This window comes from Gopherus flavomarginatus, chromosome 6, assembly GCF_025201925.1.
Source record: "Gopherus flavomarginatus isolate rGopFla2 chromosome 6, rGopFla2.mat.asm, whole genome shotgun sequence".
Taxonomy (NCBI): Eukaryota; Metazoa; Chordata; order Testudines; family Testudinidae; genus Gopherus; species Gopherus flavomarginatus.
Genome location: NC_066622.1, coordinates 98,846,918 through 98,870,697, shown reverse-complemented (window position 1 = coordinate 98,870,697; position 23,780 = coordinate 98,846,918). Strand labels below are relative to the sequence as shown.

The following is a 23,780-nucleotide window of genomic DNA, read 5'->3' as shown; positions in this document are numbered from 1 at the left end:
CATTGAAATCAATGGCCCTACTCCTGGAAAAAGGTGTCTCTGAAGGTGAGATTTTGCTTCCCTAGGGCTCATCAAACAGTTCATCCTCTTCTATACAATGGTTATGCAAAACATTCTTAAACAACAGTTTAGGGCCAATGCTTCAAAAGTCCATTGGCCTCCCTTCTCTAGGTAAGGAGAAACTTCTGCCTGTGTCACAGTAGGATTGGGGGGAGATGGGTTGTTGTCAAAAGGGAAGTAGGTGCACCCTTAGTTTTGTATGATTGTTATTAGTTTGCAGTCTGTCAATAACAAAAGGCATACAGATGGCCTGTTCTTCTAACAAGAGCCCCTATGTGCTTGTGTGTGAGGAATACAGACAGTAAGGCATCTGGGCGGCTGGGCCATTGCAAAGTAGTTTAGAACCCCTCTTAAATCATGCCCTCTTTAACTTCAGATGTGCCTTTTAATTTCCTGCCAGTCTCTCTGCATTAGGGATTTGGCTATCACAACCTCTGTTTTCAGCCATTTCTCAGGTCTCTTATCTACTGGCTTGTATTACTTGACACTGTAACCCAGGGGTCGGCAACCTATGGAGAAGCGTGCCATTAAAAATCCGGCCCAGCCCAGCCCACTCTTCTCTTCCCCCCGCACGCAGGGTCAGAAGCACAGGCATGTGCATGGAGTGTGCCTAGGCACACCCTAATGCAAGGGTGAGTAAACGCCCCCACTCTCCCAGCACGGTAACCTGAGGGATCTGTGCTCCCAGGCTGGAGCGCCCGACCGAGCGCAGTAAGCCACCGGTCCCTCCCCCCGCCCCTGGAATCATGCCGCAGCATGTGCAGCACTCTGGGAGCCAGGGCTACGCGCTCCCTTGGGGCAGTGTTTGGCTCCACGGGGAGGCATGGGCTCCACGGGGAGGCATGCTCCCCCCTCCCCTGGAGCCCTGCCACAGCATGTGTAGCACTGAGGGGCGGGGCTGCCGCTCCCGTGGGGCAACATATCTGGCTCTGCGTGGAGCAGAACATGCTGCTAGGAGACCCATGGTAAGGGGTTTGGGGCCGGGAGGGTAGGATAAGGGGTGGGAGTAGTCAGGGGACAGGAAGCAGGGTGGGTTGGATAGGGGGTGGAATCCCAAGGTGGTGGTTAGGGGTGGGGGGTCTCTGGAGGGTGCAGTCAGGGAGCGAGGGGGTTGGATGGGGCATGGGAGTCGTGGGGTCTGCAGAGAAGAAGCAGGGGCAGGGTCTTGGGCAAGGGGTGTGTGGGTGGAATAGGGGCATATCCCCTCTAGCCCCCTGCCCTGACCTCCCCCCAGGCCCCTGCCCTGAGCCCTGTACCCCCCTCATACACACCGAGCCCTCTGCTTGACTCCTTCACCCTCCTCCACAACCCCAGCCCTGACTCTGGCACCCCCACACATAGACAGCCCCCCCCCCAATACCTGCACCCCCTCACATGTCCCCAGCCCTCTGCCCTGACTCTTGCATCCCCCACATACCCACCCCCACCCCTCACACCAAATGGGAGCTCCGGTGCAAGCACACACACTCTCACTCTCTCTCTCCCACCTGCACCCCTCACACCAAATGGGAGCTGCCCAGGTAAGTGTCCCACCCCCAAACATCCTGCCCCAACCCCGAGTCCCCTCCCTCACTCTAGCTCCTGGCCAGACCCTTCACCCCCATCCCTGTGCTCAGTGCAGAGAGAGGAACAGAATGGGTCAGAATCACGGAGAAGGTAAGTACCCATTGTATGTGGGCAGAGCCGGGACCCCAGACCAACAGCGGGCTGAGCGGGTCTGGCAGCCGGGATCCCAGCTGGTAGGAGCTGGTGGATGGAACTCCTGAGCAGCAGTGGGCTGAGCGGCTCAGCCCACTGCCGGTCTGGGGTCCCAGCCGCTGGCCCCGCACAGTCCGCTGCCGGACCTTTGCCAGCCGAGGTCCCAGCCATTGGCCCCGCTCAGCCTGCTGCTGGCCTCGGTGAACAGCACCCCAGACCAGCAGTGGGCTGAGCGGGTTGGCAGCGTAAGATCAACATTTTAATTTAATTTTAAATGAAGCTTCTTAAACATTTTGAAAACTTTGTTTATTTTACAATACAACACTAGTTTAGTTATATAATATATAGACTTGTAGAGAGAGAGACCTTCTAAAAAAACATTAAAATGTATTACCAGCACACAAAACTTTAAATTAAAGTGAATAAATGAAGACTCGGCACACCACTGCTGAAAAGTTGCCAACCCCTGCTGTAACCTATCTAGGCTTACAGCATGTATAAAAGTAAAATGTAAAGTATTACATAAAAGCAAAAAAATAATTCTCCAGGGCCCCTTGAATGTAATAAGAAACAAAAACACAAAATTAAATGTAATTGTTGCTTTGCAGGTACTGATACAAAATATCTCCAAGCATGTAATGCTCCAATGTTTTTGTTAATCTTATTTATTTTTTTATTTCTGCTAGTTCATTGTATGAGGGAAAGAACGCCCCATAAAGTGAGGAAGAATTTCTGTATGACAGAAGCTTTTCCATGCTAAAGCGTGACAACTAATAAAGAATAGCTACTACAAAACTGTTTCACTAAAAAAGATTTCAGTTATCTTTTTCCCCTAAAATCCAGGAGCATTCGCTTGTCCCCATGTCCTGTTTTACACGTTAAACCTTTAAAAATGTTTTAAAAAAAAACAACTTTACCTCATATGTTTGAAAACAGTATGTTTAGCAAAATAAGATGGAGAAGATGACAATTTTAAAAGTCAGGAAAGGAGGAAGGTGGAGAGAATGGATTTGGGGCTGTTTCTGCTTTACCTGGTTTAACAGCATTTAGGTTTGTTTTTTTTTTTAATTTAGGAAAGAAAAATCATGTGGGGGGAGAAATAGCATTCTTATCTCTGGTAAAAATGTAATCAACTGTTTTACATAAGGTTTTACATACATTTTTCTCTTAAGGTAACCTCTGTGTTTTGTATAAAGTTTGTAATCTAAAGCTTTCTTTACAAATTACAAGTAATACATTTTTCAAGCACTTTTCCCTTAGGCAAAACTTTAAATGCCAACTAGCACTATTTTTTTAAAAGCTGTTGAATTTCTACATCTATACAAACTTGTGTTACATACAGCGTTTGTCTTTTCATTCGTTTAAAGAGATGCATTTTTTAAACAGGCCAATGGTCAATAGCCACACGGCTCAGGAGACTCTGATTAATTCAGAAAAATGCAATTCTAGGATGTGTCTAAAGAATTGCTTCTGATTGGTTCAGCCAAGAGGCATGGCTTGTCCAAGGCTGACTATCCTGGAATTATTGGCATTTGACAAGTGGCAGCCGCAGAGGTAACGTGCTTTTCTTTTCTCTCTGGCTTTCTTCCTTTCCCCTTGTTTTAAAACTTTCTCTGCAGCCTCTCTCTCTTTCTGTAACAGGCTGAAATGATCTTACTTTACTTGGCTGTTCTACAGCCTCTCTCACTTTATGTCTTGTTTAACTTTATTTTCTCTAAAAATACATGTACTATTATCATTATTTAATGCTTTTATTTAAAAAAATGCATAAAACTTATTTTCTCTAAAAGCCCATTAACATATTTCTGTTGTAACACTTTTTCTCTCTTTACTAAACTTTATTTAAAAGGGCCCTAAATATGTAAAAAGCCTATTTTCTTCAAAATAATCTTTTTTTCTTCTAATCTTAAAACTCTTTAAATGGTTCTAAATGTAAGGAAAAATACATACATGAGTAGTCCTAATGCTTACCATGAAAAAATAAATTTAAAAATTCAAAATGGCCACCATTCCAGAAATGTACATGTCCAAAAATGACACTGGAGGGCAAGCCATAAAGCAAAAAAGGGGCCTGGAAACCTGTCAAAATTAATATGAGTAAAGGTATAAAGTCCTTTACTACTTATGGTTAATCCTGAGAAGTAAAAAATTTAGAACTACAGAGGTGACTCCTGCTCCTTTGTTCCATTTGCAATCTGAAACCACACCACTATTCCCTCAGCTTTTCTCCCTACTTTAAGAAATGCTGTTGGGCTGCTTAAATCAATCTTAAACACTCATCTTAAAATTGTTATAGTCTGGCAGAGAATGGCCTCTGCTTTCTAAATATCTGTTAAAACAAATATCTCTTCACCTTAATCTGACAGCATGACCTTCTGTACACAGGATGGCACTCTGTACCTGATGCTTGGAAGGAAATTACCCATAGTCCATGCTCATGAACTGGTAATGTTGTTTGACAAACTGCCTCAGCTTGCTTTCTTTTCAAGGGTTAGGGACAGGACATAGCTATGATATTGTTCCCCCTTGCAGAGCTATACACATTGCTCCAGTAAAAGCTAATGAATAGAACAGCTACTGTTTTATTATGATAATAAATAATATTTTGCCCTTCTGATACTCTGAATTCTAGAATTCTTTGTATTTTATCTGAAAATTGCCAGGTATTTTTACAAGCATTAATTTAGCCTCCCAACAATCTTATAAAGCAGGTATTATTATAAAATAGTTACATTACATGCAGTTATACAATAGAGAACATTTTCAAAACAAGAAGAAATTACATCAAATCACCCTTTGAGTTATTGCCTAATTGTTAGCCATACTCTCCTCCTGTCATATAATAATGCAATTCTACTACCTACTTACTTGTGTGACAAATCTATGTTGCTACTGCTTTTAACTCCTGTTAGCCATGCAGAGGCCACACAAATACAGGTAATAGAGAATGAGATACATTCTATTCTTTCTTGTTGTTAGCAATACGAACCAAACTGCCATAACTCTTTGCCCAAATTCCTACAATCCTTTGTACATGAATCAAAAGTGCTCTATATCTATTATTCCAAGTGCTTTGAATTTAGGTTGAACTTTAGTGTGTTACCAAATGATGGTTTGTGTATATTCCTTTACTCTGACCCATTGTCTCTTAGGAAATGTGTCCTGATGTCCAGAAAGCGACCACTTGTGATTGATGAGGGAGACTTATTACAGCAGCTGTCTTCTGTGATTGATGAGGGATAGCTGTTATTGAAACTGTGATGGGTTGGATCACAGAAACTCCCTTGGGGCTGCCAACTGATGTGCCAAGACTACTTCTGCCCCTTCTTCTTTCCCTGCCCCCCAGATTGGGATTTCAGTGCCCTGCCTGGTTTGAGCCACACCCGCTAGCCTGCTGCAAACCCAGACTCAAGTCTGAACCACATCCCCTAACAGCTGTAGGCTTAATTGAAAGCAGGTTAAGAAGTGTTCCTGTTTTTAACACTCAGATGCTCAACTCCCAATGGGGTCCAAACCCCAAATAAATCCATTTTACCCTGTATAAAGCTTATACAGGGTAAACTCATAAATTGTCACTTGCCAGCACACAGGTATACAGGAAGACTTACAAGTAAAACAGAGCCATCTACAGTCAATTGTCCTGGTTAATGGGAGCCATCAAGATTCCAAACCATCATTAATGGCCCACACTTTGCATAATTACAGTAGGCCCTCAGTTATATTTCATATTTCTAGTTCCAGGCACAAGAATGATACATTCATACAAATAGGATGAACACACTCAGTAGATTATAAGCTTTGTAATGATACCTTACAAGAGACCTTTTGCATGAAGCATGTTCCAGTTACATTATAGCCACACTCATTAGCTTATTTTCATGAAATCATATAGAGTGCAACATCACAGCTGTCTTCTGCGATTGATGAGATAATCTATTGATTTTTAGCTAATCAGGAGTTACTTGTTACCACAAGTGTTTTCTGCTGTAATGACTTGGTTACAGATGTCTTTAGCTTATTGATCATGTAAGCTGAGATACCATGAAAAGAATCCCATGGGTAAAACATTAGGGGAATGGCATTTCTTTGTCTCAAGCATAATATATAAGGAGGTGAATATCTGAAAGTTAGCTGAAAATGAATCAACTGGCAGGACCACTTTCCCAGATTGGTCTGGTAATGTATGTCCTTTTCTGTATTTTGTATTGTGCTGATTAATCTTTGATTAATAAATACTCATTGAGCCTTCTCTTCTGACCTCTTAATAACCTAACCTAACCACAGGCGCCAACAAGGACATAATTTGATGACAATGGGTTGCACAGATGCCATTTGCAGAATCTTTATTAGTGGCAATGATGCATGGAAGAGAGAATCCAGCTTCATTCTCAGAGCCCAGGCTCAGATTGCAGGCCTGGCAGTTGATCAACAAAACCTTTGCAATTGTTGATCAAATGTGCTCACTTTACAAATTATTCAGGGGCAATAATCACAGAACACATGATTTTTACACAATCATTTTTTCAGAGCAGAAGCACACTTTAAGTATGGGAATATTCTTCTGTCCCCTTGACTGAACTGCCAAGTGTCTCCAAACATAGCCATTACACATTACATCATTTAATTAATATCTGTGCAATGCGGCTTGGAAAGCCACTAGAAAGTAGAGAGCTAAGACCATTCCTCCTCCACAGTTATTGTGCAATATAGAGGGTGGGGAAGACTATATGGTCTCCCTTTCCACAGGAGATTGGTGGGCACCTGCAAAATTTGTTCCAAATGTTCTTGTGAACTCCCGCTACTAATTAATGGACACTCTGCTGCAGTCTGCTGATAGTTTAGAATGTAGTGTAGCTAGTTTCTTAAGGTAGAATCCACAAAGCTACTAGGTGCCTAAACCCAGATGGAGGCACATAAAATCTGTTTTCAGGCACTGAAGTCCTCCACTGTGATCCATAAAACTCCCGCTGAATGCTGTAGGCACCTAAACTCACTCAGATGTTTTTCAAAGTAAAAAGTCCATAGGTCCCTAAGTTTGTGCCTCTGGGCACACATGCTGCACCCTCACTCTAGGTGCGTAGATGCCTCTCTCCCACCTAAGCCGCAGAGTGATTCATGAACCAGGGAAAAACAGGCATTTGGCCACCTAACTTGCCTAAGAGGCCTGCTCTGATAGGCACTCTCTAAGTGCACCTACCGGCTCAGGCCCCATTCAAAAGCCGATTAGGTGGTGGTGCCACCACCATCCACCTTATAACTTTTATCCCAAAGATTACTCACCTGGGATGTGGGATACCCAGATTCAATTCCCTCCTCCCTCCCAGAGTGTGCTAACCACTGAAAAGTGTGCTAACCACTGAGCTATGGGATAGTCTAAGGTGGGGCTCCCTCACTCTCTCCTTTTGAAGCTATTCCTCTGTGGATCAAGAGGGAATTGTTGGAGCAGGGAGACTAGATCCTGGTCTCCTGCCCCCAGATGGATGTCCTAACCACTGGACTATAGCATCATTCCCACTCTCTTTCTCTCTCTGGCTGTGGCAGGATATTTCAGTATTATTGTAATCAGTTCACTTCACGCTAAGCAGATATAGGGCCTGATCCAGATCCCTTGAAAGTCAATAGAAAGACTCCTCTTGACTCCAATGGGAGTTGGATTGAGGTCTTAAATTGTTTATCATATATTCATATAGAACACCATTGGCTAGCTCTCTGTCTCTCACCATGTAACTGTAGCCCTGATCTTCCAAACCACAACCTAGTTGATTATTTGAATGGAAAATGTGATACTTGAGAATCTCTCTCCCTCCTTGTTCGCAGACACTAGGTAGATTATCACCATACAATGGACAGACTCTTTAAATCATTAAAATGGGACTCAAGGTCAGAATTTGGATTTATGGACTGGTCAAATTAGTACAATGCACTGACCTGCAAGGGCTCAGAACTTGTATCTTAAGTTCGACCCAGTGGTCCAGTATGGTTAGGGACTGGGCTAATTGAGGAGATGGTACAATTGGTTTCAGGAGGAAGAGATCACCTAATGTCACTCTGATGCATTTCTCAAGTTTTCTTGTCTGACATAATGAAGATTCCATTTATGTGGGTGCTTAATGAGGTGGTTTTGAAGTAGACTGGATTTTAGTCCTATAGGCTGAAACTGACCCCTGTGCAGAGGTGCTAGCACAAGATCAATGCACCATATCATTCTCACTCTCACTTAAGCACTCAGCAATAAGGGTCAAGGAATACATAATCTTTGTTCTGAGTTCTCTCATTCTTATATTAGAACTTTATTTGCAACAGACTGAATTGTGGAAATGAGACAACAAAAAAAGCTGAGCAATCTGACTGGTTTTTATTCTACTCACCTGCAAAGCCCAACAGGGGCATTATGAGACTCTGTAGCAGTCACTTATAGGAAAACCAAGCTGATGCAAGGCAAAGTAGGAATTTCCTCCCTGGCTAACACTGACCACAAAGTAACAATCAACATTCTGTTCACTAACTTGACTTCTCACGTTTGTCCTAACATAATACAATTTTGCTGTGAGGACAAGCATTTCACAAAAGGCCAGATCTTGTAGTCCTCATAATCATGGTTAGTTTCTACCCTATGAATTATCTTTTTGAAGAACATTTCCTTTGTGGTTTAGGAAGGAAAGAATAAATAAATCATCTCTTGGGGCAGACCTAGGCCAAAACTCAGTGTCCCACCTGCCATTAGCACAGAGCAATTGAAAGTAAATTACTCCTGGGGGAATTCTGCATCACTGCGCATGCACAGAATTTATGTCCCATGCAGATTTCTTTGCTTCCCCACAGAAAAATGACTTTCTGACAGGGAAGCAAAGGAAAGCCACAAGAGTGGTCATGTGACCCTCCTCAGCAGTATGTTTTGGGGGCTGAGGGCACCCAGCAGAGAGGTAAATAACTGTGAGGCAGGACTGGGGAAGACCCAGCTGACACTTATGCTGTGCTGGGTTCAGCTGCTAGTCTTGGCTGGGGAGGACGGGACATCCTCTTCCCTTGCACAGCATCCAGGGCTGGGTCATAGCCAGCCCCAGATTTCTCCCCCGACTGAAGGAAGCTCTGCAAACTCTCCCCCACACACACTTCCTGCACCCATTGTTTTTCAGATGCAGGGGGTGGGATCTCTGTACAGGGAGCTGCTCCCTCATCCACCCTACCACCGTGCATCCAGACCCCCTCATACCTAGATCCACCTGCCGAGCTTTACACCCCCTACACTCAGAAACTCTCCTCCCCCAATGAGCCCCACTTACCCGGCTTCTGGACCACCCCGAGAAACCACCCATACCCAGCGAGCCCCAACCAGCTGCATCTGGATCCTCCACTGACCCCCCCACACACACCCATATTTCCCTACCATGCTCTATTCCCCCCACATCCAGACATCCCGCCGCTGAGCCCCAACCACCTTCACCTGGACCCCCCTGCAGAGTCCAATTACCGTTGCACCCAGAACCACCCCCAACAAGGCCCTGTGCATCCAGATCTCCCCACACCCACATCCCCCACTGAGCTACCCAAACCCAGATTGCCCATACAGAACACTCTCAGCCCACACCAAGCCCCTCCACATTTGGGTGCTGCCTTGCTGAGCCTGCCAGCCAACACCTGGTGCACCTGGCACAGAGAGGTATGGCCCTGGAGTGTTTCTGGGGCAGGCCAATCCTTGCGCTGTGTCAGGATTGGATGCACTGCTGAGTCCATGTCTGGGGGGAGCTGCACAGTGATCTCCCTCCTCTGTGCAGCCAGTAGCCTGTGCTCCCCAATGCCATGCTGGAGCTTCCACATTTATTTGACAAATAAAATTTGCAGAATTTTAAAATATTGTGTGCAGAATTTTTATATTTTTGGTGCAGAATGCCCTCAGGAGTAGTAACTGCAATGATGTCTTGTAAAAAACAGCAACCCCAAAACAGTATCTACCAACTTTCACAAACTCAGCTCCTCCTCAAGCTTCTAGAGTCATTTCACAAGCTATAAAGTCAGATGTCAGGCTACTGAAATAAGCTATGACGTTGCTATTAAGGCTGACATTTACTGGGGACAAATGTGATCTATCTGGCAACTTATATGGCTACTATCACTCTAGCTTCTGAGTGCTTCCCCAATTAGAAAAAATTTCGCTTCTTCCCTAGTCTCTAGGAAAAAGAGCGTGATTAGTTCATAGTGGTTTTTGGTTTATGTTGCTTCCTAAGCTACCAGCACTGGCAGTGCTGCACAGTTCACGCTGGTGGGATGCTACTGAGCTCTCAAAGAATAGCAATGAAAGGCTTCAGAGGGAATTTCAGGAAATCATCCTTGGCAGAAAGGATGGAGAAGGAGAGCAGAGAGAATACCAGGGAAGATTTCTTATGGTTACACAGTCCTGATGATCAAAATCACAGAGCTGATGATATTCTCCTCCTTCCACGCCCAACCACAGAGGGCATTTTACAAGGAAAAACATTGGAATGCATCATAAACACTTATCTATATGCCAGTTTGTTTGCCTCCTTAGCCTGATATTTATACATTGTCCAATTCAACATCATAATGGGGCAGCAGAAGAATGTATCTGAGCACCTGGCATGTATTCTCCTCTTGCTATATACATGTTGAACCCACTAATGATAAGGATTAGAGCTCCCTATTTATTCACTGATTTACTTGAGTGTGCCTTCATGGCAGATGAGCAATCTACTTTCTGATGAGGTAACTAATTTTTTCAGTTACTGAAGGTATACCTCAGTGTGAAACCATAAGCTCGCCCTCTATTTGATAAGAATCCTGGACAAGACAGGTAGCCATACAGGGAATACAGGGAATTCACTAGGAGATGCAGAACTGGCTCTTGTTCAGATGCAGAGTGGGAAAATAAACAGAGGTTTATGCATCTGCTAGATAGTTATTCTGAAGGAATAAAAACATCTCTGCTTACCAACCCTTCCTCCCCAGGGTATTGATAAAGCCAATAAGTATGCACATTTGTGGCATAAATAAAGCTTCTTTTCATTGTAACCAACACACACTGTTGGCAAGAGCTAAAACATATGTACTGCTTTTCTCCATAACTGTATTTGCTCTTCAGACAGATTAATTTTCTTTATTCTGTATTAATTGTTTCACCTTCTATCACTCATGAGCACTTTGATGAATGGATTGGAAGGCTGTTTAGTTTCACTACAGCACCTGTCATCCACTCACATGATATTATATAATTTTCTACACAAGTCCCATACAAACACAATAGATCTGTCTTAATTTTCTACAGTAACAATATATTAAGGAAGTTTCTTTTCTTTTCTTTTTCTTTTCTGAGCCAGTGTTGGAAGGACATAGATTCCTCCAAAGCACTGTGATAAAATGCAACTTTATTTTGTTTGATGACTGACAGGAACTGATAAAATTCATAGTTCCCTAATGACATAATTCAATACTTGCAAAGTTTAATAGTAAATTGTAGGAGAGGGGGGAATAGTGTGTGTTTATATGAATTTTTAAAGAGAGAGACTCAGTGAAGCAGAGAGGTAAGGGAAGACTACTCCAGAGGGCAAGGGCTTCAAAGGAGAAGGTTTTTGCAAAAGAAGTAGCTGAAAGCTCATTCATTAAGAGCCCACCTTTCTGTCACTTCACACAGAGAGGGGAGATACCCTGTGAATTTGCAGCAGCCTGCTCCGTGGTGTTCAGCTAGCTTTGATCTACCTAGCTTGATTAACAACAGCAGTGGAGTGGTGACAGCACAGGTCATATAAGCCCATCTGGGACTCTCAGGGTATGTCTATACTGCAGTGAAAAACCCGCGGCTGGCCTGTGCCAGCTGCCTCAGGCTTCTGAGGCATGGGCTGTGGGGCTATTTAATTGCAGTGTAGACTTCCAGGCTCGTGCTAGAGTCCAGGCTCTAGGACTCTGTGAGAAGGAAGCATCCCAGAGCGGAGGTTGCAGCCCAAACAGGAACATCCACATCACAATTAAACAGCCCGGCAGCCCAAGCCCTGCAAGTCTAGGTCACCTGGCACGGGCCAGCTGTGGATGTCTAATTGCAGCGTAGACATACCCTGAGCATGTGCTCAGGCAGCTAGCCTAGTCTGCTGTGGCTTTACTGCTGCTGCTATTAGAGCTAGTTTGATCAACATTAGCTCAGGCACGTCTGCACTGGTTGCTGTCAAACCTCAGACTGCAATGTAAACATACCCATAGAAGAAGGCAATTTGGAACTGAATGCTGAAATGAATGGAAGCCAGTGGAGTTAATCATGAATAGGGTGATGCTGGTACATTCCATTGTATCAGCAAGAGGGCAGCAGTAGCATTCTGCACATATTAGAATTGGGAGTGAATCAGAGGCCTGGTCCACACTACGCGTTTAAACCGATTTAACGCTGTACCCGTCCACGCTGCGAGGCTCTTTATATCGATATAAAGGACTCTTTAAATCGGTTTCTGTACTCCTCCCCGATGAGAGGAGTAGCACTAAAATCGGTATTACCATATCGGATTAGGGTTAGTGTGGCCGCAAATCGATAGTATTGGCCTCCAGGCAGTATACCACAGTGCACCACTGTGACCGCTCTGGACAGAAATCTGAACTCGGATGCAGTGGCCAGGTAAACAGGAAAAGCCCCGCGAACTTTTGAAGTTCATTTCCTGTTTGCCCAGTGTGGAGCACTGATCAGCACAGGTGGCGATGCAGTCCCAAATCCAAAAAGAGCTCCAGCATGGACCGTACGGGAGATACTGGATCTGATCGCTGTATGGGGAGACGAATCTGTTCTATCAGAGCTTCGTTACAGAAGACGAAATGCCAAAGCATTTGAAAAAAATCTCCAGGCTACACAGTGCTGCATGACAAGCACAACGGAGAGCCAAAGAATCAAATTGACAGTCATGGAGGGAGGGAAGGGGGACTGAGGACTCCTGCTATCCCAGTCCACAGCAGTCTCCAAAAAGTATTTGCATTCTTGGCTGAGCTCCCAATGCCTGTAGGTTCAAACACATTGTCCAGCATGGTTCAGGGTATAGCTTGTCAATGTACCCCCTCTCCCCCCCATGTGAAAGAAAAGGGAAAAAATCATTTCTTGACTTTTTTTAATGTCAGCTAAGTGTACTGAATGCTGCTGGTAGACGTGATGCTGCGGTAGTAAAGAGCAGTATCCGCTCCTCTTCCCTCCCCAGTGGCAGATGGTACAATATGTTTGATAACTGCGGAATACCCCGGCTGGCCTCAGGTGAGGCCAGCCAGGGGCGGGGTGCCTGGGTAAAAATAGGAATGATTCCTGGTCATTCCCAGTAGATGGTACAGAATGGCTGGTAACTGTCTTCATCATAACAACTGGGGGCTGAGCTCCATCAGCCCCCTCCCTTTCCTGTGTAAAGAAAAGATTCTGTACTGCCTGAACTATCATAGCAGTGGGATGCTGGGCTCCTCTCCCCTGCACCGCTTAATGTCCTGCCTGGGCTATCATAGCAGCTGGAGGCTGCCTCCTCCTCATTTTATCTCACTAACAAGTCACTGTTTCTTATTCCTGCATTCTTTATAACTTCATGACACAAATGGGGGGGACACTGCCACGGTAGCCCAGGAAGGTTGGGGAGGAGGGAAGCAACGGGTGAGGTTGTTGCAGGGGCAAACCCCCTGAATGGCATGCAGCTCATCATTTCTGTGGGATCTGACACGGAGCAGCTGTGCTCTCTGGTTCTCTGATATACTAGTTCTCTAGTACACTTGCCCCATATTCTAGGCAGGACTGACTATTTTTAGATACCATAAAGGAGGGATTGACTCGGGGAGTCATTCCCATTTTTGCCTTTGCGACCCCGGCCGACCTCAGCCAGGGGCACTCATGATAGCAGCAGACAGTACAGAACGACAGATAGCCGTTATCTCATTGCCAATTTACAATTGCAGCAGACAGTACAGAACGACTGATAACGGTCTCTGCTATCATGCAAAAGCAAAAGGAATGCTGCTGTGTAGCGCTGCAGTATCGCCTCTGTCAGCGGCATCCAGTACACATACGGTGACAGTAAAAAAAAGCTGAACGGGCTCCATGGTTGTCGTGCTATGGCGTCTGCCAGGGCAATCCAGGGAAAAAGGGTGCGAAACGATTGTCTGCCGTTGCTTTCCCGGAGGAAGGAATAACTGACGACATTTCCCCAGAACCACCCGCGACAATGATTTTTGCCCCATCAGGCACTGGGATCTCAACCCAGAATTCCAAGGGGCGGGGGAGACTGCGGGAACTATGGGATAGCTATGGAATAGCTACCCACAGTGCAACGCTTTGGAAATCAGCACTAGCCTCGGACCATGGACGCACACCGCTGAATTAATGTGCTTAGTGTGGCCGCGTGCACTCGACTTTATACAATCTGTTTTACAAAACCGGTTTATGTAAAATCGGAATAATCCCGTAGGGTAGACGTACCCAGACTAAGTGGAGTCAAAGCAACACCACAGAGGTGGTGGTAGGTACATTTGCAGACAAGAGGAGTATGGGAGAAAAAGGATAGTTCATGGCCACAGATAAAACCAAGGTTACACACAGTGAATGTTAATGGAGACTCTGAGCTGAGGAGGAGGAAAAGGGAGAAGTAGAGGTGTGTTTGAGCATGCTTCTCTTGCCCAACCTCTCTTAAAACAACACTGTCAAGTTACAGCCAAATCATCCCCTCCCATGGAAGTGGTGGGGAAATCTCTGAAAGGAAACTGTTGTACAGGACCCCGCTTCCCCCACCACCACGCATACGCCTTGTCCAGTCGCAGGGAGGTGGCCCCTACTGGAAAGCCCAGGAGACCCACCCCCAACTTACAGTCTCACACTAACATCTTTTCTAAGCCCAGGAGAGGAAGATGGCACGAGAAACACAATGTGCTTTTCTCATCCTTACCCCAGAGTCCCCTTCTGTGTAGGCAAGGGAGTTCTCTGCACATGGGGATCTTAGTAGGACAATCTAGGCTCCTAATTTTAAAACACATTTCCATGTCTGTTTCTAATGACAGAGCATTTCAGAAAGGTAACTGACATTGTATTATTTAAAAAATAGATTGGGGAAGGTTTTTGTACATTTTTCTCTGCTTAGATGTTCCAAGCACTGCAGTTTGCATTGTAAGTAGTGCAGGAGGGTGTATTTACTTTACTTTTTAAAAGGGAACTTTCCCTTGACATTTTTAAAGATCAAGGAAACATTTCTCTTGGTCTTAGATTCTGGGAGAACTTGTTTATACAAAACTAACATAATGGGGTGAATTTGACCTTGTCCCTTTCAATCCTGGGAAAACAAACAAAAAGCATATGAACCCAGTCTAGGCGCAGAAAAAACTGTTCTTGCCATTACATGCAGAGGACACTACATGACCCCAAACTGGATTCAACATGGCTCACAGACTGCAGAACTTTAAAAGGTGATTTGAAACTATTATATGTGAAGAATTAATATCATTCCCAAACCAACACAGCCTCCTTTCAACTTACATCAAAAGCAAATTCTTCTAAGGGAAAATAAATACAGAATGAAGTTTGCTACAGTATTACTTAGAATCCATCAGATATGTATAAAAATTTCCCTGCAACTGGAGAAGTTATAAAAATGCAAAATTCAACAGGCTGTTGTACTTCTGCCTCTCTTCCACTATTTTATTATCATCCTGCATCTCCACTGACATAGGAACTTATTCAGATGCACAGGACTTTAGGTAAGCAAATAAATAAGATGAAGTTTCCTGCTCTTGTCCACTTTCCCTGGTATATGATGACATCACAGTTAAAGAGAACTGTCTGTCCATCGTAAAATGACAGAGATTATACTTTGGTTTTTAATTCTCCATTGCATTTAAATACCATCTCACTTTTACTATAAAAATTCACAAGTTAAAAACGTATTATTTGAATAGGACTAGGATTACCATACATCTGGGTTTTCTTGGACATGATAACTTTTTTTGGTCCTTTGACATCTGTCATAGAAGATTTTTGAAATATGAACAAATGTCTGTGATTTGGTATTGCCACCTTTACTTCCATGCTGCTTTCAGAGCTGGATGGCTGGAGAGTGGCAGCTGCTGGCCAGCCACCGAACTCTGAAGGCAGCACCACCATCAGCAGCAGCACAGAGGTAAAGGTGGTATGGTATGGTATTGCCACCCTTACCTCTATGGTGATGCTGGGAAACAGCCTACAGAACTGGGTAGCTGAAGAGTGGCAACTGCTGTACCTGACCCCTCCCACCCCCGGCAATATCCTCTATTTAGGAACTTAAAATATAGTAACCCTAAACAGGACACTTAAATTTAGAACATTTCAAGCTATTTTTAAATCACTAGAAGTTGTTCTAGTAGTTAACTTATTAACTCAAGTTTTTGGTCATTGTGTTAAACTATGACCAAAGGAGGGATAGCTCAATGGTTTGAGCACTGGCCTGCTAAACCCAGAGTTATGAGTTCAATCATTGAGGGGGCCATTTAGGGACCTAGGGCAAAAATCTGTCTGGGTATTAGTCCTGCTTTGAGCAGCAGATTGGACTAGATGATCTCATGAGGTCCCTCCTAACCCTGATATTCTATGTGAAGGAGTTATCAGCTAGCATAAGGTGGCACAGTTCCATTGAGATATGAGTAGTTAGAGCTGGTCCTGTGTCATTATAGTGGTCTATGACTTTGGTGGCACCTATTAAGGAGAGCCAGGGGTGAAAGTAACTTAAAAGGTCTTACCGGTACTCCAGAGTCCTTGGTGGGGGGCAGGGTCTCAATTGGAAGAGGTGTGGCCTTTAAATCCCCGGGCACTTTAAATCACCATCAGAGGGGGCCCCACCCTCTGGCAGAGCTTTAAAGAGCCTGGGGCTCTGCTGCAGTAGCAGCTGTGGGAGCCTCTGGCCCTTTAAATCACCACCAGAGCCCTGCTGCTGCCGCTACTCCAGGGCTCCAGCAGGTTCTGGGGATGATTTAAAGGGCCCAGGGTGGTAGCAGCTACCAGAGCCCCAGACCCTTTAAATCATTGCCGGAACCCTAGGGAGGTGGTGGCAGGTCTCCAGCAGATATTTTAAAGGCCAGGCCAGTAGTGGCTGCCGCAGCCCTAGGTCCTTTAAATAGCCACCGGAGCCCTGCTGCCACTACCCCAGGGCTCCAGGGACAATTTAAAGGGCCCGGGGCCGTAGCTGTGGCAGGTGCCTCGGGCCCTTTAAATTGCTGCCTGACCCCTGCTTCCACTTTCCCAGGGCTCTGGCAGCAAGAGGCTGCTGCTGGGAGCCCCTGGCCCTTTAAATTGCCACCAAGAGAAGCCGATCCGTCCCAGTATGCAATACTGGGGCATACTGGCTTACTTTCATCTTTGAGGACAGCCTTACATCTTACATGTCAGTATACTGCCCTATGGAAGCTCTGGGAGGAATGATGCTTCAGAAAGATCCACACCTCATAAGAACAGCCATACTCAGTGAAACAAATGGTCTGTCTAGCCCAGTATCCTGTCTTCTCACAGCAGCCAATGCCAGGTGCTTCAGAGGGAATGAACAGAACAGATAATCAAGTGATACACTGTTGTCCACTCCCAGCTTCTGGCAGTCAGAAGCTGGGGACTCCCAGACCACAGGGTTGAATCCCTGACCATGTCAGCTAATTGTCACTGATGGACCTATCCTCCATAAACTTATCTAATTCTTTTCTGAATCCCGTTATAATTTTGGCCTTCACAACATCCCCTGGCAACTAATTCCACAGGTCAACTGTGTTGCGTGAAGAAATACTTCCTTTTATTTGTTTTAAACATGCTGCCTCTCAATTTCATTGGGTGGCCCCTGGGTCTTGTTATGTGAATTACTGAATAACTCTTCCTTATTCACTTCTCTACAGGACTCCCATGATCCTTGGCACACAATGAAAGCATGCCCATTTGTACCAGTTCATAGGGTCATGAAATGTGAAGATTACAGAAACTCCTGCAGAAGTGTGGTTTTAAATGAAATTCTATATAGCCAATTTACATGAGGGAGACTGGGTCATTGGGCATAGAACAGTCACTTGTCAAACTTCCTGAATCACTTTGCTAAATAAATTTAACACTTAGAGCCACGGGGAAGCCTTAATGAGCAAGGAATTGTTATTGCCCAGCTCATCCTGAGGCAGGGACTGTCCCCCAACCTCTTCCCCAACTAAAAAGTAAAAAAAAAAAAGTTAAAACTAAAAAGCAAACAGAACAAGCAGAGCCAGCACCAACATATTTTAGAAGCTTTCTTCTTAAGATTTGCCTTGTGGTATCTAACATTCACACAGTGCATTATGTGTGCAAAATATCCCTTAAACAAAGTTTTCCCTTTAAGAGTTTTTAAACTATTGAGGGAAGCGCCAATTTTAAACAGAGCTTACCAGTTATTAGCTTAAAGTGACCTCTGTGTACTTCCACTGTCTCGCCCATGCTTATAGGCATATCTCAGAGCCCTCTCATTGCAAATTCCTAGATTCCTAGTTTCCAAACAATGTCAGAAGGGAAGACTGTGATAATCTAGTCTGACCACCTGTGTAACACAGGCCACAGAACTTCCCCCAAATAATTCCTAGAGCATATCTTTTAGAGAAACATCCAATCTTTATTTAAAAGTTGTCAGTGATGGAGCATTCACCATGACTCTTGGTAAATTATTCCAGTGGTTAATTACACTCACTGTTGAAAATTTATACCTTATTTCCCACCTGAATTTGTCTAGCTTCAACTTCCAATCATTTTGTTATTGTAATACTCATGTGTTCTTATAATGAGAAAACCTATGAAGCAGAGATGAGTGTTCCAGAAGGCTCAAAATGACATTATCACAGCAGCATAAAAGATGGCATTAAACTCTTTTGAAGCTTATACAATTGAAATTTATTTTAACAAATTGACATTTGTAGTCCTTTACTTTCCTGGGCCTTTCAAACTTGTTTTTTTTATTTGAATACAATCAGTTAACTGAAAACCTGAATTCCAGTGGGGTAACACAAGCTAAGAACCCTTTTATAATCTCTATATCTTAGTTATACTCTTCCTTGAAAGTAAATAGAGCAATTTACTTCCATCTCTTTCCATATTCAGTCAGCGCAAACTTCAGCATCCTCTCCCTCCAAAACATGCTCTTCGTGCCTCACAGTTTTGCAAGTGCACCGTCTCCACAAAATGATCAGATGTGCCAAAGCAGAATGTGCAGGGGACAGGGGGAGCAGATCTAACATCCTTCATAGCCAAGAGGACTTGTGGTTTATTTGCCATAACTAAACGGCTTATGGCTGAGGAGGCAATCTAATCATCTGATAACTAGGGGCAAAGTAATCTCTCAGTTAAACCAGTGTAAACTACCAGAGTTAAATTTAGATTCACACCAGTATACTTGGTCCTAGAAGTCTGAGCTGTATAATTATGAGACTAAATCCACTGAGGTCAGAACTCAGCCAAAGCATTCAAGGCAGCCATTTAATCAGTATCATAGTACTGTCCACGATGTGTAATTACATCATATCTGCCCTTTTGGGTTACTGGGCATACTCAGCCTTCAGTCTCATGTCTCTGAATACATCTAGGAGATCCATTATGGCACTAGATCAAGAATAATAGCACAGTTGTTTCTGTTTGCCCCTGCTCTGTCTTGTCCTTCAAAAAGCAAAAATCCTCCACAAAATAAAACAAGTATGCCACACAGAGATAACTGTTTGTTGTTTTGAAGGATTTGTTCTTGCTTCTGCCAAGTGTCTTCAGGAAAACAGTGTCCTGTAAGATGGTGGGGGTGGGGGGAGGAGAAGGTAAAGCTATTTCATAAGCTTAAAGAAATAATTTAAAATAAAGATGCAAGCAACCGCAACTGCTTTCTTAACTGCATTTCTTCAGCTGCAAGAGGCTCAACTAAGAAGCTTAACTGTAGCACAGGGGACCTGGAGTCATTCGTCTAGCCCAGAGGTTGGCAACCTATGGCACACGTGCCAAAGACGGATTGTGAGCTGATTTTTAATGGCATGCTGGGGCCTGCCGGGACTCCAGTGTGCCATTAAAAATCCTGCGGGTGCGGCAAGCCGTAGGGTCCGTACTCCCGGGCTGGAGTGTTGGGCTGAGCGCAGCAAGCCGCCGGCCCCTCCCCTGCCTTCCCCCTCTTCCCCTGGAGCCCTGCTGCGGCGTGCGCAGCGCTCTGAGGGCCAGGGATGCGTGCTCCCATGGGGCAGTGTTTGGCTCCGCGGGGAGGGACAGACGCTCCCAGCTCAGCCGAAGCCCTGATGCCGCATGCGCAGAATTCTGAGGGGTGAGGCTGCGCATGCGGCGGCAGGGCTCCGGATGAGTGGGGAGCCTCATGGTAAGGGGTCCGGGGCCAGGGTGGGTTTGATGGGTTGGGGGGGTGTCAAACAGATAGCTAAGGGTTAACGTTCTTTTACCTGTAAAGGGTTAACACAGGGAACCAAACAACTGACCAGAGGACCAATCAGGAAACAAGACTTTTTCAAATCTGGGTGGAGGGAAGTTTTGGGTGTGAGTTCTTTGTTCTTTGTCTTGTGTCTGTGCCCTCTCGGCTCTGAGAGTGATTTTTCTATCTCCTGCCTTTCTAATCTTCTGTTTCTAAGTTGTAAGTACAAGGATAGTAAGACAATAGGTTTATATTGTTTTATTTTGTATTTACATGTGTGTAGTTGCTGGAATGTGTTAAATTGTATTCTTTTTGGATAAGGCTGTTTATTCATTTTTTTCCTTTAAGCAATTGACCCTGTATATTGTCATCTTATTACAGAGACTATTTTTAATGTCTTTTTCTTTCTTTTTTTATATAAAGCTTTCTTTTTCAGACTTGTTGGAGTTTTTCTTTAGTGGGGACTCCAGGGAATTGAGTCTGCAGCTCACCAGGGAACTGGTGGAAGGAAAAAGTCAAGGGGAAAATCTCTGTGTTAGATTTACTAAGCCTGACTTTGCATACCCTCTGGGTGAGGGGGAGAGATTAGATCTCTCAGACTTGTGTTTCCAGGACTGGAAGCAGGGAATCTCCTAGGGTCGTCCAGGGAGGGGAGCCTGGGAGGAAGTAACAAGGAAACAAGGGGAGGGGGTTATTTCCCTTTGTTGTAAGACTCAAGGCATCTGAGTCTGGGGGTCCCCCAGGGAAGGTTTTGGGCAGACCACAGTGAGATAGGCACTGTATAATTCTTAGCTGGTGGCAGCAATACCAGGTCCAAGCTGGTAACTAAGCTTGGAGGTTTTCATGCTAACACCCATATTCCGGATGAGTGGGGAGCCTCATGGTAAGGGGTCGGGGGCCAGGGTGGGTTTGATGGGTTGTGGGGGTGGTTAGGGGCAGGCGTCTTTGGAGGGGGCAGTCAGGGAGCAGGGGGGTGGATGGGATATGAGAGTCCTGGGGTCTGTTAGGTGGTGGGGGGTGGATAGGGGTCAGGGCAGTCAAGGTACAGGGAGTAAGGAGGGTCCTGGGAGGGGCAGTTAGGGTGGGGGGGGGTCTCTGGAGGGGGTGGTCAGGGGACAAGGAACTGGGGCAGTTGGATGAGTCAGGAGTTCTGGGGGGTGGGCTGTCATGAGACAGGAGTGGAGAGGGATTAGGGGAGGCAGGGAGCAGAGGGGGTTGTATGGGTCAGGAGTTCTGGGGGTCCTGTCAGGGGGCAGGGAGCGGTTGGATAGGTATGGGAGTCTGGGAGGGTCTGGGGGTGGGGGTGTACGTAAGGGGTGGGGCGGTCAGGGGGTAGAGTCCTAGGGAGCAGTCAGGGGACAAGGAGCAGGGAGGCTTAGATAGGTGATAGGGTCCTGGGGGGCAGTTAGGGGTCCCAGGAGGGGGTAGTCGGGGGGTTGGGGGTTCTGAGGGGGGCAGTCACCCAGCCCTCTGCCCTGCACCCCCACACACACCCCAGTCCCCTGCCTTGAGCCCTGTGCCTTCCTCATACGCACCCAGCCCTCTGTTGACTCCTTCACCCCCACCCTACAACCCCAGCCCTGACTCTGGCACCCCCACACATACCCAGCCATCCCTGCCCTGACACCGGTACCCCCCTCACATGCCCCCAGCCCTCTACCCTGACTCTTGCACCCTCCTACAGCCCCAGCCCCCCCACATCCCATGCACCCCACACATCCCCACCCTGAGCACCAAACAGGAGCTCCTGCTCCCCTCTGCCACATTCCCACCTGCACCCCTCACACCAAATGGGAGCTGCCCAAGTAAGTGCCCCCCAACACCCAAACTTCCTGTCTCAACCCTGAGCCCCCTCCCTCATTCTAGCTCCTGGCCAGACCCTTCACCCCCCAGCCCTGTGCTCAGTGCACTCCCACCCTTAGCTCAGTGCAGAGAGAGGAAGAGAATGGGCCAGAACCAGGGAGAAGGTAGGTACCCACTGTATGTGGGCAGAGGCGGGACCCCAGACCAGCAGTGGGCTGAGCGGGTCTGGCAGCTGGGATCCCGGCTGGCAGGAGCCGGTGGATGGAACCCCTGAGCGGCAGTGGGCTGAGCTGCTCAGCCCACTGCTGGTCTGGGGTCCCGGCTGCCAGCCCCACAAATCCTGCTGCCAGTCTGGGGTTCTGGCTGCCGGACCCTTCCCAGCTGGAGTCCTGGTGGAAGGCTCCGCTCAGCCCACTGCCAGCCTAGGTGAACAAAACCCCAGACCAGCAGCAGGCTGGCGGCGTAAGATCAACATTTTAATTTTAAATGAAGCTTCTTAAACATTTTGAAAACCATGTTTATTTTACAATACAACACTAGTTTAGTTATATAATATATAGACTTGTAGAGAGAGACCTTCTAAAAAACATTAAAATGTATTTCCGGCACACAAAACCTTAAATTAAAGTGAATAAATGAAGACTCGGCACATCACTTCTGAAAGGTTGCTGATCCCTGGTCTAGCCTTTGATAACAGTGAGGAATTTACATAGTGAAAGGTCAGATAGATGAGGTGCCAGCATTGTCCTGTGATCTGTTTGCCTGTCTAGGGCCACACTGACAAAGGAGGCGACCAGAAAAATCCCTGATGTAGAGATGGCACAGAGACATTTGTACCTAGATTGCTACAAGATTCAAGCATGTTTGGAAGAAGGTTATCCATCCAGGTCTCTCTCTAGCACAAGCCTTCAGCCCATTAACAATCCATACTGGAGCCAAAGGACCACCTGTGTCATTCAAACAAACAACTGAGCCAGCACACAAAAAACTCCAGCTCCCCCTCTGACAGAATCTTCTTGTACTCCTGGCCTTATGTGCAAATTGGTTGGAAAACGGTGCTTTCCCACTCCCCTGAACTCCTGCACAAAGGAAAATTCTGTTTTACCTATGAATTTTCATTCTAACACCATGTCAGCCAGTTCACTCTGGGGTGTTCCTTGTCTCCAGGGCAACTAGAGGCAGAGCAAATCCTCTTTCTGAGCCTGGTCTTAGGATTGCCCCTCAGGAAAAAACTCTCCATAACAATAGCTTTCAAAACTTGAGGAAAAAAATACTAGCAACACAAACGGTTAGAAGTACTATTCAACTCAAATTATGTCAAGGCTCTGCTGCAGATAAAGTGTAAACATTTCCTAGAGGAACACTTTCTTCCCCTTCAAACTACTTAACAAGTGAGAAATATCCAGAAAAAAGCCCTTCACATAATGCAATCCTCCAAGGGAAGATCAGACTGACATTGAATCATAGAAATGTAAGACTGGAAGTGCAGTCCCTTGCACTGGAGCAAGACTAATTATCATCTAGACCATATCTGACAGGTGTCTGTCTAACCTGCTCTTAAAAACCTCCAGACGCAGAGATTCCACAATGTCCCTACATAATTTGTTCCAATGCTTAACTACCCTTATAGAGTTAGGAAGTTTTTTCTAATGTCTAACCTAAATCAGCCTTGCTGCAATTTAAGCCCATTGCTTCTTGTCCTCTCCTTATCCACTGAGGACAATTTATCACCCTCCTCTTTATAACAACCATTTATGTACTTGAAGACTGTTATGTCGTCTCCTCTAGGTCTTCTCTTCTCCAGCCTAAGCAAACCCATTTTTTCCCAATCTTTCCTCATAGGTCATGTTTTCTAGACCT

The 23,780-nt window shown here is 45.5% G+C and overlaps 1 protein-coding gene across 9 annotated transcripts in view; it reads right to left on the bottom strand.

Annotated features, from left to right (window-relative positions):
* LRRC20 (leucine rich repeat containing 20) overlaps nucleotides 1-23,780 on the bottom strand; it is a 194,823-nt gene that overhangs the window by 121,005 nt on the left and 50,038 nt on the right. Inside the window, exon 4 of one of the 9 annotated variants that reach the window (XM_050959740.1) lies at nucleotides 22,393-22,999. The exons of the other annotated variants lie outside the window; for them this stretch is intronic. Coding sequence (XP_050815697.1) covers nucleotides 22,758-22,999 — 242 coding nt within the window. The 3' untranslated portion in view covers nucleotides 22,393-22,757. Of the gene's footprint in view, nucleotides 1-22,392; nucleotides 23,000-23,780 lie in introns of those variants that run through there. 9 annotated transcript variants of the gene reach the window in all.